Below are 19,047 nucleotides of genomic sequence, written 5' to 3'. Positions count from 1 at the left end.
AAAAAAAAAAAAGTCTTGCTTAGCATCTTGGCATCCACTTCTTGGAGGACCAGGACAATCCTAACATCTTAGAAACACCCCTCTTGGCTCATTCCATTTATTTCCTTTTTGCCACTAACTCATAATAGCGTAGATTCATTTAGCCTATTTTGGACTTTATATAAACGGAATCATACACTATGTTCAAAAAACAGTATGTATTCTATGTCTGGCTTCATTCAACATGATGCCATGATGTTCATCAACATATTGTTGGGAACAGAGAACTTTGTTTTACTTTCATTGGTGGATGTGTTTGCAGTGTATAAAGATACCATAAACCATTCTATTGTTGATGGATATTGGGTAATTTCCAATTTGGGGGTATCACAGTATTGACACAAACAGTCTAAAATGTGTCTTGTACTTAATGTATGATACATCTATTTGAGGAATATTTATATGGGTGGGACCAAAGCATTACAGGGTATATGTTTATCTTTAGTAGATACTTCCAAACAGTATTTCGAAGTGGTTATACCAATTTACACTCTCACTAGTGATATGCAAGCATTGGCATCTTTTCCCATTTGTTTTTTTCAGTGTTGTAAATTTTAGCCTTTCTGATCAGAATGTGCTGGTATCTCATAACACTTTAATTTGAATTTTCCTTATGATATGGAGTTTAGTACTTTTTCATGATTACTGGCTATTTCGACATCCTCTTTCCTGAGTTGTTTACTAAAGTCTTTTGTCCATGTTTTATGTTGGGGTGCCTGTCTTTCTTATTGATTTGGAGACATATTTTACAAAAGAGTCTTTTGTCCCATATGTGTTTTGAAAATATCTCTCACTTTTTGCCATTTTGTTTCTATTAGCATGTGTTTTAATTAATGATATTTCTTAACTTTAAAATAGTACTATTTTTCAATTTTTTCTTTCACATTGTGTGCATTTTTTGGTATTGTTTAAGAAATTCTTCCTACTTAAAAGAAATTCTTCCTACTCCAATGTGAAAAGGCTGTTCTTTTTTTCCCCCCTACATTATCATTGTTTATTCTTCAAATTTAAATCTGCAGATTTTCTGGAATTTTTATTCTTTTTTTTGTCTTCTAAAATATTGAGAGCTTTATTTGTATGTTTACCAGTTTCTTTTTTTAATAATAATATTTTTATTATATTATGGAATTTTTATTCTTATACCCTATGAGGTAATGACCAGTGTGTTTTTTTCCCATAGAGATACCCAGCTGACCAAGAACCATATATAGAGATTACATATAGCAAGACATCTTTACCCTCTCGGTTGCAGTGTTTATACACATCAAGGTATAATGTCTGTTTTCATATAGATTTTGATCTCTATTCTCTTCACTTGTCTATCCCTGAGCAAACTCCAGACTCTCTTATTTTGTAGATTTTTAATAAGATTTAGTGTCTATTAACGTAAATTTCCCTTTTCATTCTTATTCCAGATTGTTCCAACTCTTCTTAGCTCTTATTTTCCACATAATGTTTATAATCACCTTAGCAATTTCCAGGGGGAAATGCTGATATTGTTATTAGGGTTTGATTGATACTATAGATCGCTTTGGGGAATATTGAGATCTTTGTCCTCCAGTAGGTGAATAGATACATATTAACTGTGGTACATCCACACAATGGAATATTATTTGGTGCTAAAAAGAAATGAGCTATTAAGCCATGAAAGGATATGGAGAAAACGTAAATGCATATTACTAAGTGAAAGAAGCCAAACTGAAAAGTATGATTCCAACTATACAACATTCTTGAAAAGGCAAAAGTATGGACACAGTAAAAAGATCAGTGGTTGCCAAGGGTTAGAGGGGCGGGATGAATAGGTGGAGAATAGAGGATTTGTAGGTCAGTGTAACTACTCTCTATGATACACTAAGGGTGGATACATGGCTTTATCCATTTGTCCAAGTCCATAAAATGTACAGGACCAAGAGTAAACCCTAATGTAAAGTACAGACTCAGTATGTGCCATGTTGTATTAAGCCAGGCATGGTTCTTGGAGGATGATTTCCCAGAAGAACTTGGAACACAAAAACAGAAAAAAGACACAAGAGTCCCGTAATTACTTTTCCATTGAGTTATAGGTTTCAATGTTGCTGGGGCTATTAGACAAATTAATACAAAGTATTCCAAGTGTAGGGAATATAACAGCTTTGGCTGTTTTCCGGTCCCACGGTTGGTGAAGGGTAACAGGGAGGGCGGCGCTGTTGCGTACAGCTCCCCGCCCTAGGCGGTCTGGAACCTGCTGCCCAGAGCTCCTAGTAGTCACAGCCCGCCGCTACGGTGAGGCGGGTCTGTAAACCTGCCCCCCGGCAACCCCGCTGCGGGATTCTGGGAAGTGTAGTCCAGGAGCTCCGTGTAGTCGCAGGTACTTCCATTGAAGACCGTGGTGCACGGGAATTCTGGGAAGTGTAGTCCAGGAGTGCCCGTTACTGGCAGGCACTTCCGCCCCAGGAGGACGCCGTAGCAGCCATCTTTCCCCTGATTATAGTGTTTCGGGTCCGCTGTCCGCGACCCATTCAAACTTCCCCCGAAAACGGACCTGGGTCCCGCAGGCACCAGCCTTTCGTTTGGGGAGAAAGAGGTACAGCGGCTAAAAACTGAGGTTTGATGGCCGAGGGTGGCGATTTGCGTCCCCCCGGGCGGAGCTTCTTAGCGCTGGGGACCTGCCCGGGATGGGGCGGGCTCCGGTTGTGCTTCTCCGGGTTTGAGGATCTCCCGGCCTCTCCTTGCACCCTTGTCCCGGCTCCCCACCTGCGAGTTAGCGGTCTTCATATGGTATCGCATTGGTTGGGTTACTTAATTCTTCTGTGTCTTGGTTTGCTGTTCTGTAAAAGGGAAGTAAAAATACTTTCCTAATCCAGCGTTGTGAGGAAAGAAATGAGATAGTACAAGTAAAAGGTTTAGAACTGCCTGGCCGGAGACTATCATTAATACTACTGCAATTATCCGAGAAGCGCCCATTTCTCAGGGAGGTTCTGTGAGTTCAGGAAGCTCAGTTGTCCTGGACTCCTGACCTCTTTTTGCAAGGAGAGAGTTGCTTCTAGCTGGTACTGGAGAATGTGATTTCTTGGGAATGGAAACACAAACCTGGTATTTCACCACCTCCTTTCCTCCCCAGCCCTGACTTCTCAAAAAAGCACTGCACGGAGGAGGAGGCATCAGAGCTCCGCGTGAGTAGGACTTGGCATTACTAAGATAGTCACATAAATTGGAGAATGTGTGGGATACGCCCTTGAGAAACGATTATAGCTGAGCCTTAGTTGCTAAGTTCCATTCTTTTTTTTTAAATAATATTTATTTTGTTATATTAGTCACCATACAGTACGTCCCCAGTTCTTGATGCAATGTTCCATGGCTAAGTTCCATTCTAAAAGCTTTACACAAATGAACACACTTCCATCACACAGTGGCTCTGTTAAGTGGTACTGCCGCTTTTCCTACTTTATTTTATCTTTTAAAAGATTTATTTTATTTAGAGAGAGAGAGCACGAGGTGGGGAGGGGCAGAAGCAGAGGGAGAGGAAGAGAATCTCAAGCAGACTCCCCACTGTGGAGTCCTACACAGGCCTGGATCCCATGACCCGGAAATCATGACCCAAGTGGAAACCAAGAGTCTGATGCTTAACTGACTGACCCACCAAGGCACCCGTTTTTCCTACTTTAAAGTAGCTTTCTGATCTATGTCATTCGTTTCAAATAATATTTATATCATAGAAGTAACCTACTAATATTTATGGAAAATACAGAAATATATAAATAAAAACGTTGATTTACCCATAACCTTGGAATGTAACGATAACATTTTAGCCTTTTTGTCTGGTTACTCTTTGTATTTCTGTTTAGTTGAGGCTGCTTTCTTTGGGCCCGATGGTACCACTGCAGTGCTGTTTAAATTGTGGTCCTCAAACCAGTGGCATTGGCATCACTCCGGTAGAAATGCTCATCCTTGAGCCCCCTCTGAGACATTCTGATTCAGACTTTCTGCTCGTGGGGCCCAGGAATCTGCATTCCAGCAAGATCATAGGGAGATTCCTGTGAACGTGAAAATTCGAGAGCCTCGGGAAGGTCTCTTGTCTGGAAACTGAGACCTAGAAAATTGACTTTGCTGGGTGTCACAGATAAAACTGAGCTGGGCATATTTTTTCCCCTCAGGGGAATCTCAGGGTCCTGGGATCAAGCCCTGCATCGGGCTCCGCACTCAGTGGGGCATCTGCTTGAGGATTCTCTCTCTCCCTCTGCCCTTTCCTCTGTGCATGCACACTTGCTCTCTTTCTCAAATCTAAAAAAAAAAAGAGTCAGATGCTTAACCAACTGAGCTACCCTAGTGCCCATTAGTTACTTATGTTTGGCCTGTTTGCTCTGTTAGTGACTATCTGCCAAAGCCCACCGGGAACATACCTGTAATCAAAGAGTTAAGTTTGTTTTAGCTTGCTGAAGCAAAGCCCACACACCCAGGTGTCTTAGAGGCTTTAGGTGGGGCTGCTTATAGGGTTTTGGCTTGCGTTAGCTGAGTTGGGGAGTTTTAAGCAGTGAGGGTTTGTTCTGGTTTGCATGCTGTCCAGAAGCCAGTTGATGACTATTGTAATAATTTTTATCTAGCAGGTGGGAGAAACAAAATGAGACTTCAGTTGTCACTTTTAATAAAGTAGTCACTCATGTTGGGTGGGTGGGGGGCAGTTCTTGGCTTTTTTTGGGGGGGGGTCATTGTGGAATGTCATTGTCTCTGTGTTACAGAGTATCTTGTCCTTTCTTTTTCATTCTTTTTTTTTTTTTAAGGATATTATTTATTTGACACAAAGAGAGAGACAGCAAGCGAGAGAGGGAACACAAGCAGGGGGAGTGGGAGAGGAAGAAGCAGGCTCCCAGCGGGTCAGGGAGCCCGATGTGGGGTTCGATCCCAGGACCCCAGGATCACGCCCTGTGCCGAAGGCAGACATTTAACGACTGAGCCACCCAGGCGCCCCTGTCTTGTCCTTTTCTTGTTCATCGCCATCACTGAGACTGAGTGGCCCTGTCAGATTCTCGCTGATGAGAGGGAAACACCAAGTTCTAGCTGTTGCTGCTGCTAGCTTCCAGAGCCGTTTTTTGGGGTCTCTTTCACAGCTTTATCATACTTGTATATTGTTTTTGTTTTTTTACTGAACCATTTGAGAGCAAGCGAGAGACTGACCAAATGGAATTAATTATAGTGATAACACACTGTTACCTAATCCATAGCCCATATTCAGTTTTTCCAGTTTCCCCAATAAAGCCTCTGAGAGCAGTTTTCTTTTTCTAGTTCGGGGTTCAGTCCTGTGATATGCATTGAGCTTAGTTTTTATTTCGTTAATCTCCTTTAATCTAGAATGATTCCGGAGCACTTGGCCGGTCCATTTGGTAGACCATGCAACTCTTGATCTCCGGGTCATGAGTTTGAGCTCCCATTGGATATAAAGATGACTTAAAACAAAACAAAACAAAAAAACAGAATGATTCCTCAGACTTTATTTATGTAGCTCATGATTTTGTGAAGAATATTGGCAAATTAGTTTGTAGAATGTCCCTCTTGTTTTGGTTTATCTGATATTTGTTTATGACTAGGCTCAGGCTATGCATTAGCAGCAGGGACACTGCAGAAGGAAGTGGTAAGGCCACCTTCTTGGTGCATGATGGGAAGCACATGTCTATTTGTGGGTTCCAGTTGCTGGTTTCAACTTTGTTTTCTTGGGTAAGGTGTCTGCCAGGTTCTTGTTTTTCCTTTTGCAGTTAATATTTGAGACTATGTGACTACCTTATTTCTTCCTGAACTTGTGCCATATTTTATTTTATTTTTTTTTTTAGCATCCATTGATGATTTTCTGACTCTCTCTCATTCTACATTTTTTTGTTTGCCTTCTGCCATCGGGGGAACTTTCTCTTCTCACCTGTTTCTTATATGTTCCTTTATTTATAACAAGTTTACAACTCGGATGCCTGTCTTTTTTATTTAACTGAGGTACGGACTGTCAGCATATTGTTTTGTTGTTGCAGAATCTTGGGTTTGCTTAGTTTTCTTTACCTCCGTGCCTACCTGTCAAGAGTGCACTTCCTGCTTAAAAAGAAACTTCACTTATTTTTAATGCCTTTTTATAAAAAGTTGGCCATGTCAATTTAGATATTGTTGTTGAGGTAACAAATTATCAGGAAGACAACCAGAGATCTTGAGAAGTCACTGAGACCCTCACACGGTAGGGCAACAGCCTGTGAACTCCGTGGATTCTAACAATATTCTCTTGGTAGAAAGCACACTTACAGCGATACTTGCAAACTATAGGATATCGTTGTGCAGACTATATTTCTGCAGTTGGAAAGAAACAGGAAACTGACAGTGCTCTGATAGCTTCCTGCCTTAACAGCAGTTGCATAAGGTCGATACCATTATTCTCCCCGACTTGCAGATGACAGAACTGAGGCAAAGAGACGCTAATCATCTGCCTGGGATGGCACTGCTAGTGAACAGCCTAGCCAGGATTTCAGTCCACACAGATTGACTCCAAAGCCTTGTCTTAACTGCCGTTGGCTCATTTATACCCTGCCCGGAAGAATTAGTACTGCAGAAACTACAGGCACACTGGGATGGGGCCATTTATGTTTTTGGGCAGGTTGTTCTTTGAACTCCTACTGAAAGGGGTCAGAGTGGGTATCTGGTATCATGCCGAGTTCTGCTCATCAGGCCATGTTCAAGGGCACCGGCCCATGGGTTAATGACGTACTTGACCAGTTTCCATTGACTTCTTTCTCCTTTCTCTGTCTTTCTAGGATTCTGTTTCCCCAGAAGGAAAGAATATGAGCATGTTCAAGGTGAGTAAGGCTTGCCTTTCCTGCTGTTAAAAATATCATTTTAGGGGCACCTGGGGGGCTCAGTCAGTTAAGCATCTGTTTGGCTCGGGTCGTGATCTGTGGGTCCTGATCTCCGGGTCCTGAGTTTTAGCCCCATGTCAGGCCCCCTGCTCAGCAGGGAGTCTGCTTCTCTCTGTCTCTCTCTTCCTCTGTCCCTCCCTGCTTGTTCTCTCTCTCTCTTCCAAATAAATAAATAAAATTTTTAAAAAATGTCATTTTAGTCTTCAGAGACTAGACACAAGTCTCAATTTTATTATGTTGTGTTAGTCACCATACAGGACCTCATTAGTTTTTGATGTAGTGTTCCATGAGTCATTGTTTGTGTATAACACCCAGTGCTCCATGCAGTTCGTGTTCTCCTTAAATCATTTTTTAATCTCACAAGTAAAAGGAGAAAAATTAATAGAAGTGAAAATATCTTGCACTTTACTACTTCCCCTCCAAATAGATGCTCTATTTCCATAATCTCTTCATCACATGTATTCATAGCTGTGTATTTGTATTCATAACACAGATACAGCTTTATTTCTTTTAAGATTTTTTAAAAAAATCTTTCATACCTTTATTTTGGTTTTTTTAACTTATTTTTTATTTTTTAATTTTGTTCCATTTTTTTACATGGAAGCGTAGTTGACATACTAGTTTTGGGCATACAACATCGTGATTTGACAATTAGATATGTTGCAAAATGCTCACCATGGTAAGTGTGGTTACAGTCTGTCACTGCACAAAGTTACTGTGAGATTATTGGTTATATTCCCTATGCTGTACTTTCCATCCCCGTGATTTATTTTATAACTGGAAGTTTGTACTTTTTTTTCCTTTTCACCTGTTTTGTCGATTCCCCGACCTCATTACATACAATTTAAATCTTTTCTTTTCATTTAATACTATGCAACAATTTTTCTTAAGGTTTTATTTATTTTTTTAAAAGTAATCTCTACACCCAACATGGGACTCAAACTTAGAACCCTGAGATCAAGAGTCACATGTTCAACTGACTGAGCCAGCCAGGTGCCCCATCACTGTGTCACAGTTTTTAATTGCTGTATCATATTCTCTTTAAATTTGTATACCTATTTTTAAAACTGTTTTCTATTCATAGACGTTTAGTTTAGGAGTTTTACTATTTTAGGAACACTACAGTGATAGTTTTCCTGATTTAACCTATTTCTCAAAAAACAGTTCTGAAAATTACTGCCCTTTTTTGTCCTTAATGTATTAGGTACTCAAAATTGAAGAGGTATGTTTTATATTTGGTGCACTGGATGTTTTTTGGTAGGATATCAAATATGATACAGTGCGTCAGGATCAGACTTCAGCGTCACAAGAAAAGGTATTGTTAGAAGCTTTCTAATTACAAGAGCTAGGTTCTGTCTCCTCCATACCTCAGTCACAAACCCTATGTGTATCTTATTTACTGTTTTTTTTCCTTTGTGCATTTTTAAAATTATTTATTTCTTAAAGATTTTCTTTATTTATTTGCAAGAGAGAGAGAGAAAGCACAAGCAGGGGGAGGGGCAGAGGGAGAGGGAGAAGCAGGCTCCCTGCTGAGCAGGGAGCCCGACACGGGGCTCGATCCCAGGACCCTGAGATCATGACCTGAGCCGAAGGCAGACACTTACCCAACTGAGCCACCCAGGCGCCCTTATCTTTATTTTAAATATAAACACAAGGGGTTGTGAAAAAGACATCTGCTTAAATTCACACAGAAAACCGGAGATCTAGAGTCAGAGTATGGTATTCAAGTGAAGACAGATACAGGAGGAGAGAGAGTTTCTCATTCAGTGACCTGCCACCCTTTGGTTTATTTCCAGATAAAACGCTACTCCTGACCTGGTTCCCACTTCATCGGGAAGGCAGGTGTTATCAAATTCTGCTGGGGCTAAAGTGTTCACTGTTTCTGGGGTAATTGGCAGGGTTAATTAAAAAGTAAAACCTTTTTAGGTTAAGATGCAGCTGTTAGAATTCTAGGGAGTTTACTTATTACAGAGAGGGCCAGGTAGATAGACAAAGCTTTCCTTTCCATAGCAGCACTTTTGATGAGACTGAGGAAAATCAGTGCGTGGCATCAGCAGGAGACAAGGAGAAGGGCTGGGAAATCTGCACATTGCTCAGGGGCCAGAGCACCTTCCCACCCATCCTCTTGCCTCTCGCAGTGGACCTTGGGTATACGATTTTGGTTGTATGTGTTTGTTGTAGGAGGCAGTGACGTTCAAGGATGTGGCGGTGGCCTTCACGGAGGAGGAGCTGGGGCTGCTGGACTCCTCCCAGAGGAAGCTGTACCAGGATGTCATGTTAGAAAACTTCAGGAACCTGGTCTCTGTGGGTGAGGACAGCCTCCCTGTGGAGGATCTTTGTCACCTTGGGGTTTTAAGCCTTTAGGGCTTTTGAAATGGTTCCCTGAGTTTGGGGATTGGACTTTGCTAATGCCGGTGGAACACAGGATGTTTCTGGTCTTTCTGAACAGGATCTTCAGGTCTTTTTCATTTGGGTTTTTGTAAAGGACTATAAATGGACTGTATACTGCTATACTCTGTCTATTTGAGTTCAGATTTCACGCCTGTCGCATTAGTGAATTATAAAACTGATTGAGTTCTGTGAGTGGTTTGGAATGAAATCAACAGGGGAGAGAATATCAGAGCTGCTTAGGACGCATTGCAGCCAAAACCTGGTTGACTGCGTGAGTACGTGAGGGCCACTGGGAGGAGATTTAGTGAAAACAGACATGGGTTAGAAATAGGTTATTGAAACTTTGTTTAGATAATACATATCTCTGTGTATGTAGTTCCATCATGAAATAAATGCTATTTCTTCAATTCGTCATGATTAAAAAAAGGTTTGAAAAAACAGACTTTTGATATCTTGAATATGCAGTTGGAACTCAGGTTTCCAGTAAATTTCAACTCTAACATGTTCATTTTGTTTATTTATTTTTTAACATACCTACTTGCAATTTTAATTAATGGTTGTAATTCAAAAACAGATTTATATACTTGTTGAGGCCCCTGTGAAACTATAAGTACAGATCTTGAGGATACATTTTTTGAAGTTGGCTTCACTTTATAGACTGATAAAGAGTCACGGGGTTGTTTTTACTCCTAATCCATCCGTATAATTAAATCAACATGGAGGAAACACCTACTTTTTTGGGTGAAAGCGAATGTTTTGTTAACAGTGCAACAAGAATATCATCTTTCATTACATTGGTATAAAAGCTGGTAAGCTCGTGTATCCCCAAAGCTTGGTTTCCATCATACGGGTCTTTAGACACTAAACACAGGATGAAGAAACCTCCAACGACGTCTGTCCATCCATTCCCCAAAGCTTTACTTACAATGAAAATACAGGAATTGTTTGTATGAAGAACATACAAAGAGAATTGGAGAAGGTTTGGCTGGAGGGAAGACAGCCTCTTCAGAGACTGTTGTTTGCAGTTCGCAGAATAGGATAATCTTCCCGAGGAAGTAGCACGTTCATTTTAACTTGTGACTTTGCATGTTCTCAGGACATCAGCCCTTTAAACGAGATAAATGGCACATAGAAAGAGAAGAGAGGCTCTGGTTGATGAAGACAGCAACCCAGATAGAGAGAAATGTGGGTAAGAACGAAGTGACTGTGCGTTGTTGCAGTTACCTGCCCATCTGTCTTGTTTTTCGCCACCCGCGTGCTGTCGCCTGTGTCCAAGTGCCGAGCCTCTTTCCTGGATTATTGCGACAGTCTTTGCAGTGGTGCCCACTCCCACCCTTCTGCAGTCTGTTCTTTAAGTAGCAGCCCAAGGGATCCTTTAAAACGTTAAGTCCGATTATGTTGGTCTTCTGTTCAAAATTCTCTTATGGCTTCTTTTACTTAGAATAAAAATCACGTAAAGCAGCTTTTAGAGAGTCCTGTGTGGTCTGCTGTTCATCCCCCGTGGCCTGTCTGAATACACCTGTCCTCCTCTTGCTCCGTCTTTTCTGCCTACATTGTTCTCAGACCTGCAGAGGAAGCTTCTGCCTCAGAGCCCTTCACCTGTTCTCTGCCTGGAACAGTCTCTTGCCTATAACCCTTCAGGCCCCTTCTTTACTTCTTTCAGGTCACTCAGTTCTAATCTCATGTGAGGGCTCTGACGACCCTGTTGAAAATGCCATTCTCTCTTGACTCTCTGTGCACTGCCTTATTTTGTGTGATCATCGCCTCACATATTTTTATTTGTTTGTTTATTTTATCTTCGTTTCCTCACTGCAGTGTCATCTTCAAGATTGGGGGAATTTTGTCTGTTTCATTTATTATTCATTATCCCCAGTGCTTAGAATAGTTCCGGGGGCGCCTGGGTGGCACAGCGGTTAAGCATCTGCCTTCGGCTCAGGGCGTGATCCCGGCGTTGTGGGATCGAGCCCCACATCAGGCTCTTCTGCTATGAGCCTGCTTCTCCCTCTCCCACTCCCCCTGCTTGTGTTCCCTCTCTCGCTCGCTGTCTCTATCTCTGTCAAATAAATAAATAAAATCTTTAAAAAAAAAAAAAAAAAGAATAGTTCTGGTACATGGCAGGGGCTCTGTAAATATTTGTTGAAGAAATGAATGAGTTAGGGACGCCTGGGTGGCTCAGTTGGTTAAGCATCTGCCTTCAGCTCAGGTCATGATCCACAGGTCCTGGGCCCACATTGGGCTCCCTGCTCAGTGGGGAGCCCGCTTCTCCCTCTCCCTCTGCTGCTTGTGCTCTTTCTCTCACTCTTTCTGTATCTCAAATAAATAAATAAAATCTTGAAAAAAAGTGAATGACTTAACAGGAAAACCTGCCCTCCACGGAAATAGCTAAGAGGTGGTGAACAGATCCATGTGAAGAAGGGATACTGCAAAATATTTTTTGTCTTTAAATGAATTCTTAACCTAATTCTAATTTCTCAGCTGCCTTTGGTATATGTGCGTGTGTTTGCCTTTCTGTACAAGTTGACCCGCACCAGCGCGTACAGAGACCTGTACAGAATGTGTAGCACTGTCGTCATAACCAAATCGAACACCCTTCTTTCCCTGTGACTTTGCCTTAGTAGCAGAGCGTATTCATTTGGGGAGGAGATTTTTTTTTATTATTTATGTATTAGAGAGAGAGAGAGACAGCCAGTGAGAGAGGGAACACAGGCAGGGGGAGTGGGAGAGGAAGACGCAGGCTCCCAGCGGAGGAGCCTGATGTGGGGCTCGATCCTAGGACTCTGGGATCATGCCCTGAGCCGAAGGCAGTCGCTTAACGACTGAGCCACCCAGGCGCCCCCCCCTTTTTTTTTGATGGAGGATTCTTCTGTCCACTTCTTCGGCAGCTCCCCCAGAGGAGGGAAAAATTCAACTTCCATATCTCTTATATCAGGGAGTGGAAGGTCTCAGAAAATACCCAGCTTGTGAGTTAGCCTTTCCCTTAAAAGATTCGCCCAGCAGCATCCCATTTGCTTCTTCCAGAATGCACGGATATAATCATAAATGGATCTTCCATCGTTACCTCAGACACAGTGTTTGCATATAGATTTAAATACATGACTTTCAAAGGCATTTCATATAATGACAGCTTTCCTGCTTGTGATGATTCCTAATAGTTTCTAGTCTGCTTCTTCTAAATATCATAGGCGATGGAATTTATTTCCCAGCTCACTAATAAATTGCATTCTGCACTTTGAACCCACCATTCTTGTTGAAGGCCAATATATCTGTATCCAGAAATTTTCCACACTATTTTCAGGGAGACAGCATTCTTCCCTGGCCTCTATATTTGACTCCTTTTGAGGCAGGGGCGGAGGGGTGAGGTGGACTGCATTTAGACAGTACAAAAGCCTCAGAAGGATCTAGTGTATAGGTCCTCATGCTTTTCTTTCTTTAGCACCCTTAATTTTCTCCTCAATACCCCCTTAGTATACTGCTGTCTCTGGTGCAGCCTTTCAGCTTCTTAGCATTTTCCCATCCTTGCCCTATTTCACATACCTTATTTGTAAAAGCTCTTTTGTTACTCTGACTTGTTTACACTTAAACTGGGATTTAGAATTCTCGATAATCTCAGACATCAGATTGGGATCCGTCTGTGCATGCATTTCTTGAACACCTACTAACTGCTAGGCACTGTTAAAAGCCGTCAACACTGCAAAATGCTTGTCTTTATTGATACTGTACTGTGGTGGGAAAGACATGTAATTTTTGAAAAATGACGTAAATCGTGTGTCAGATGGCAGTGATTTTTTTAAGATGGATTTCATTCATGCTAAGTGGTTGGTTTCAATCAGTATATAAGCCACGGTATTTCATATATGGTGAAAAAGATAAGCTGAACATCCTGAAGTTCATTCATGTCTCCTACTATGTCCTAAGTGTGAAATCTTGACTCTGCGAACAAAGTTTTCACTTGTCTGCATCTCTGAATTCTGTCCTGTAGGAGGGAACAATCAAAGTGAGCTGAGGACCGTTCAAGACAGAGGACCACATGAAGAGCTTTCCTGCTGGCAAATCTGGCAGCACATTGCCGATGACCTATCCAGGTGTCAGAACTCCATGATAAATAGTTCTCAGCTTCACAAACAAGGTGATTCCCCCTGCCAGCTTGGGGCAGGACTCGCTCTTCAAATTTCTGAAGATGAGAACTGTATACTAAATTGTAAAGTGGATGGTTCTAATAGTACTGAAAACTCAGACTTTGTAATTTTGAGAGCCCAGGACTCGTGGAAGAGAACTTCTTTGACCGAGTCACAGACTTATCGGAACAGATACCAGCAAATTTCTGTGAAAAATCACCTGTGTCAGTGTAAACAGGATGTTGATATCATCAGTTGGATTTCACAGCACCTAGATCGTGGAATACACAGAAGTGACCAGTCTTACAGCGACGATGATCATGAGAAAGACAGCGTGAAGATTTCAACACTGGACCAGGAGAGCATGACTCACTCAGGACAAAAACCTTACCGATGTAATGAATGTGAAAAAACCTTCAGTGATCTCTCCACCTTTGATCTTCATCAGCGGTTACACTCAAAAGCAAAGTCTCATACCTGTAGTGAGTGTGGAAAAGGCTTCCGTTATAGCTCAGTTCTTCGTATTCATCAGAGAGCTCACGTGGGAGAGAAAGGCCATAATTGTGGTGAGTGTGGTAAGGAATTCGGTCAGAGCTCACTTCTGCAAACCCATCAGAAAGTCCACACGGTAGAGAAGCCATTTAAATGTGAGGAGTGTGGGAAAAGCTTTGGTCGTAGATCAGCACTTACTGTTCACTGCAAAGTCCACACAGGAGAGAAACCCTACCATTGTGAGGCGTGTGGGAGGGCCTTCAGTCAGGCCTCTCATCTCCAGGACCATCAGAGGGTCCACACTGGGGAGAAACCATTCAGATGTGATGCATGTGGTAAAAGCTTCAGTCGGAATTCACATCTTCAATCCCATCAGAGAGTCCACACAGGGGAGAAGCCGTACAAATGTGAGGAGTGTGGGAAGGGCTTCATTTGTAGCTCAAATCTATACATTCATCAGAGGGTCCACACAGGAGAAAAACCCTACAAATGTGAGGAATGTGGTAAAGGCTTTAGTCGGCCTTCAAGTCTTCAGGCCCATCAGGGTGTTCACACTGGAGAGAAATCCTACATATGTAATGTGTGTGGTAAAGGCTTTACTCTGAGTTCAAATCTCCAAGCACATCAGAGAGTCCACACAGGAGAGAAGCCATACAAATGTGATGAGTGTGGGAAGAGCTTCAGGAGGAACTCCCATTATCAAGTTCATCTGGTGGTCCACACAGGGGAGAAACCCTATAAATGTGAGGTATGCGGAAAGGGCTTCAGTCAGAGTTCGTATCTTCAAATCCATCTGAAGGCACACAGCGTAGAGAAACCTTACAAGTGTGAGGAGTGTGGGCAGGGCTTCAATCAGAGTTCCCGGCTTCAGATTCACCAGCTGATCCATACAGGTGAGAAGCCATACAAATGTGAAGAGTGTGGGAAGGGATTCAGTCGTAGAGCCGATCTCAAAATTCACTGCAGAATCCACACAGGAGAGAAACCGTATAATTGTGAGGAGTGTGGGAAAGTATTCAGGCAGGCGTCAAATCTTCTGGCACACCAGAGAGTCCACAGTGGAGAGAAACCATTCAAATGTGAGGAGTGTGGGAAGAGTTTCGGTCGCAGTTCACACCTCCAAGCCCATCAGAAAGTCCACACTGGAGAAAAGCCGTACAAATGTGAGGAGTGTGGGAAGGGCTTCAAGTGGAGCTTGAATCTTGACATGCATCAGAGGGTCCACACAGGAGAGAAACCCTACAAGTGTGGGGAGTGTGGGAAGCACTTCAGTCAGGCCTCAAGTCTTCAGCTTCATCAGAGTGTCCACACTGGAGAGAAACCGTACAAATGTGATGTGTGTGGCAAGGTCTTCAGTCGCTCTTCACAGCTGCAGTCTCATCAGAGAGTTCACACGGGGGAGAAACCGTACAAGTGTGAGACGTGTGGTAAGAGCTTCAGCTGGCGATCAAATCTTACCATTCATCACAGAATCCATGCTGGTGATAAATCCTATAAAAGTAGTAGGAGTGGGAAGAACATCAGAGAGTCCACACAGGAAAAGGGTTGTATAAAATGATTTTTTAAAAGAAAACCCAAGTGTCGTGTGAATTCTTCCAATCATGAAGTTCAAAAGCAAAAAATCATTTGTTTCACGAAAGTCAAATGTTTGAGCCACAGCTTAACATATCCCAATAGCCAGGAGGCCACACAAAAGAGAACACTTGTAAGTGGCGTAGTAAGGTACAGTTTGAACTTTGACCTTTGTTAAATACTACTTAGGGGAGAGGCTTTGGAAAGGATGAGTTTTATCAGGCCTTGTATAAAAGTATGACAGACACACTAAAATTAATGCTCATTAGAATGGAAGCTCTGTAAATGCAGAGACTTGTTCTGAATCTACATAGTCTGAACATTGCCAGGTACTCGGGAGGTACTCAATATTTGCTAAATTAAGAAATGGGGGAAATGTATATTTGAAAATGGTGTTGAGATCACCTCCAGAATTTTGTAAAAATATGTATTCAGAACAGGTAGCCTAAACGTGGCCTTAATAAAATGAATTCAGGGAGAGAGTTGAAATGCCAGAAAACTACTCAGTACTGCCATCTGTCCTAGGAATTTGGCATTGCCTTGTGATGAGCTCCTATCTTTCCCAGCCTCCTAGCAAGTTGGGGCTTGGTTATCTTTTGTGACAGCACAGACTGAAGAATTGATTGCTAATCCAACAATAAGCCATTACACTGTTTATTTTTATTCTCAAGAATGTCATGGCAGGGGTTTAAGTGTCAAAGTTCTACTGATGACAAACTTTTTTTTTTTTTTAAGATTTTATTTATTTATTTATTTGACAGAGAGAGAGCCAGCAAGAGAGAGAACACAAGCAGAGGGAGTCAGAGAGGAAGAAGCAGGCTCCCAGCAGAGGAGCCTGATGCGGGGCTCGATCCCAGAACGCTGGGATCACGCCCTGAGCCAAAGGCAGACGCTTAACGACTGGGCCACCCAGGCGCCCCCAGATGACAAACATTTCTTAGTATATGTTGAATTGATCATTGGTTTCTTATTCTCCACATTGCCATCCAGACTTCAATGTGATTGCCTTCTAAATAAGGGTTTTAGCATTACTTTTATCAAAACTTCTTAGGTAGGGACGCCTGGGTGGCTCAGTCGGTTAAGCATCTGCCTTCACCTCAGGTCATGATCCTGGGGTCCTGGGATCAAGCCCCGCATCAGGCTCCTTGCTAAGTGTGGAGCCTGCTTCTCCCTCTGCCTGCCGCTCCCCGTGCTTGTGTTCTCTCTCTGACAAGTAAATGAATAAAATCTTAAAAAATAAAAACAAAACCTTCTTAGGTAGAGAGCCCATTTGAATAGATTGTTTTTGTCAAGTTCTCTACCCTATTACTCCTTCCTCTCCCCAGCCTGAGAAAGAAGAAAAAATTATTTGTTGGAATGTGCTAATTTTATCAAACACATTGATTAGTGGGGCTGGACTGACTTCCACCCTTTTTTCTAGTAGTGGATTGAATAATGGCTTTTTAGTTTTGTTTGTTTGTTGAGAGAGAGGATCCCAAGCAGGCTCCACCCTCAGTGCGAAGCCCGACACTGGGTTTGATCCCACAACCCTGAGATCATGACCAGAGCTGACATCAAGAGTTGGACGCTTAACTAACCCAGGTGCCCCGAATAATTGCTCTTTGAAGTTGGTCAGTATATATCAAAATAGAGAATGTGGAATCCCTTTGATCTGGAGATGATAGAATAAGCATTTATGATTTTCAAATAGAAAAGAAGAGGTCAGTAGCACATCAGTGCTGTTAACTCAGTTTTTAGAAGTGGAAGTAAATGTTCATCTGTAGGAATTTATATAAATATATTTTGATAAATTTATGCAATAACAGATTCATTAAAATGATGGCCAAGACTTAAGATAGAAGACTTTAACAATTTAAAGTAGTTTAGAGACATCAAATACCTTAAGTATGTGTGTGTTTATGAATGTGTTAATGCATCCAGTCATGTGAAGGGATATTTACCCTATATAAAGTGACAAGATTTTCAGGGATTTTTCAATATTTTACTCAGATTTTTTTTATTAAACATCAGTTTTATAGTAAAATACTGTTATTTTATAGCAACAGTAAACTATAATTTTAAAAATTTATAAGAACATACCCTTACAGTAAGAAATTCTATCATCATGGGGTATATAAGACCAAAACTAAGGAATGGAACTTTGGAAATCAGTCGTTAAAAAAAATTTCTATGGTCATTCAGAGACAGATATATTAGTGAATGTAACCATGTATATGTAATTAATGTATTTGAAATTTAGGCATAAATCCATGTGATTAGAAGATTCTAGTGTAATTCCAAGGGTGGAAATTTATACATCCTCATTCTTGTCAGACTTCCCTGCTGGGTGCATGGGTATCCCAGAGTGCTCACAGTCCTTTCCGGTGCTTGGTCTGATCAGAGAAGTAGCTGGGTCTTTCCAGACACCATGGCACAGAGAAGGTTGAGCTATGGGAAAAAAGGAATGATGAGAAAATTGTTTACAGAGCAACCAAGTGGGAAAATCATGAAGATGGAGTATGAAAGTACATATGTTTTGAGGTAAAATTTAACAAAGATTCCCTAAGGAAACGATATGCATAGGGGAGTATCTAGCAAGGTAGGAACAAGCTGTTGAGTGGGTTTGAATACCATTTCCTACTGAATATCATTTCACTGATACTTAACGCTTATTTGGTTAAAGGGCTCTACTCAGCAAAGGATATATATAACCTTTATATATATAATGTATATTATATATATAATAATTATTTAATGTATATATTATATAATGTGAAAGGCAGGTTTCCAAGGTTGATGTCTTGGACGACACTTCCAATGCTGTGTAAAGTCCGTGCTTCCTCAAATTGCATTAGATATGAGAAATCCTAGGCCTTCCATGTTTAATTTTGTTTAGTAGATACCAGGATAGCCCATCAACTCTCAAAGTAATTTATAGTTTAGTGTGTGAAACCAAAGGTTGACAAGCGATGTCCTGTGGGCCAAATGTGGTCCGCTGCTTTCAAAGCTTTATTGGAACATAGCAGCGCCCGTTCATTTATGTATCTATGGCTGTTTTCTCATTGCAGTGACAGAGTTTAGTAGTTGTGACAAACACTGGCCCACAAAACCCCAAATACTTTCTGGCCCTTTACAGGAAACACCTGTTGATCCCTGTGTTAAACCAAAAAGATTTGTCTCCCATAACTGGAAAGACCACAAGTAGAGCAGAACTTAAACCTGGTTCAGTCAGGATGTCAGAATGGTTTCCTTCTGATTCTTGTACCTGCCCTTCTGATGGATCTTGTTCTTTAGGTTGGCCCAAAGATGGTGGTAACTATAGGGACTACCTGTTTCTTCACAGCCAGTGGAAGAGAACTAGTCTTTCATTTGTAATATTGGGTAGTTTACCACTCTCTCCCAGTGTGCATGGCTCCTCTGACCTTGACCTCCATCTACATGAAAGATTAAACCTCTAACTCTGTATCCAGTTCCATTGGCCTTTGCAGGCTGTTCAGTTTCAACTCCCACTTGACACCGTCGCCTCACACTTTCTCTCTCAAATGCACTTTCCTAACTTCTATCACCACTGACTACTTTTCCTTCTTTTTCTTTACATA

General features: G+C 41.6%; 1 protein-coding gene across 4 annotated transcripts; it reads left to right on the top strand.

The window, feature by feature from the left end:
- Window positions 1–2,451: 2,451 nt before the first annotated feature.
- Window positions 2,452–15,470, top strand: ZNF226 (zinc finger protein 226). 4 transcript variants are annotated; one of them, XM_002929693.4, is made up of 6 exons: window positions 2,452–2,602; window positions 3,140–3,191; window positions 6,798–6,839; window positions 9,081–9,207; window positions 10,387–10,479; window positions 13,270–15,470. In XM_002929693.4, exons 3-6 carry the CDS (start codon window positions 6,825–6,827, stop codon window positions 15,453–15,455), a joined length of 2,421 nt encoding a protein of 806 aa, XP_002929739.2. In that variant the 5' UTR covers window positions 2,452–2,602; window positions 3,140–3,191; window positions 6,798–6,824; the 3' UTR covers window positions 15,456–15,470. The 4 variants fall into 4 exon arrangements, with proteins under 4 accessions (XP_002929739.2, XP_019665962.2, XP_034494390.1 ...); XM_019810403.2 differs by lacking the exon at window positions 10,387–10,479; XM_034638499.1 differs by lacking the exon at window positions 3,140–3,191 and having other exon boundaries at window positions 2,458–2,602.
- The last annotated feature ends 3,577 nt before the right edge of the window (window positions 15,471–19,047 follow it).

Source organism: Ailuropoda melanoleuca, chromosome 12 (genome assembly GCF_002007445.2).
Source record: "Ailuropoda melanoleuca isolate Jingjing chromosome 12, ASM200744v2, whole genome shotgun sequence".
NCBI classification, from domain to species: Eukaryota; Metazoa; Chordata; class Mammalia; order Carnivora; family Ursidae; genus Ailuropoda; species Ailuropoda melanoleuca.
This window is presented reverse-complemented; position numbering and strand designations above follow the sequence as displayed.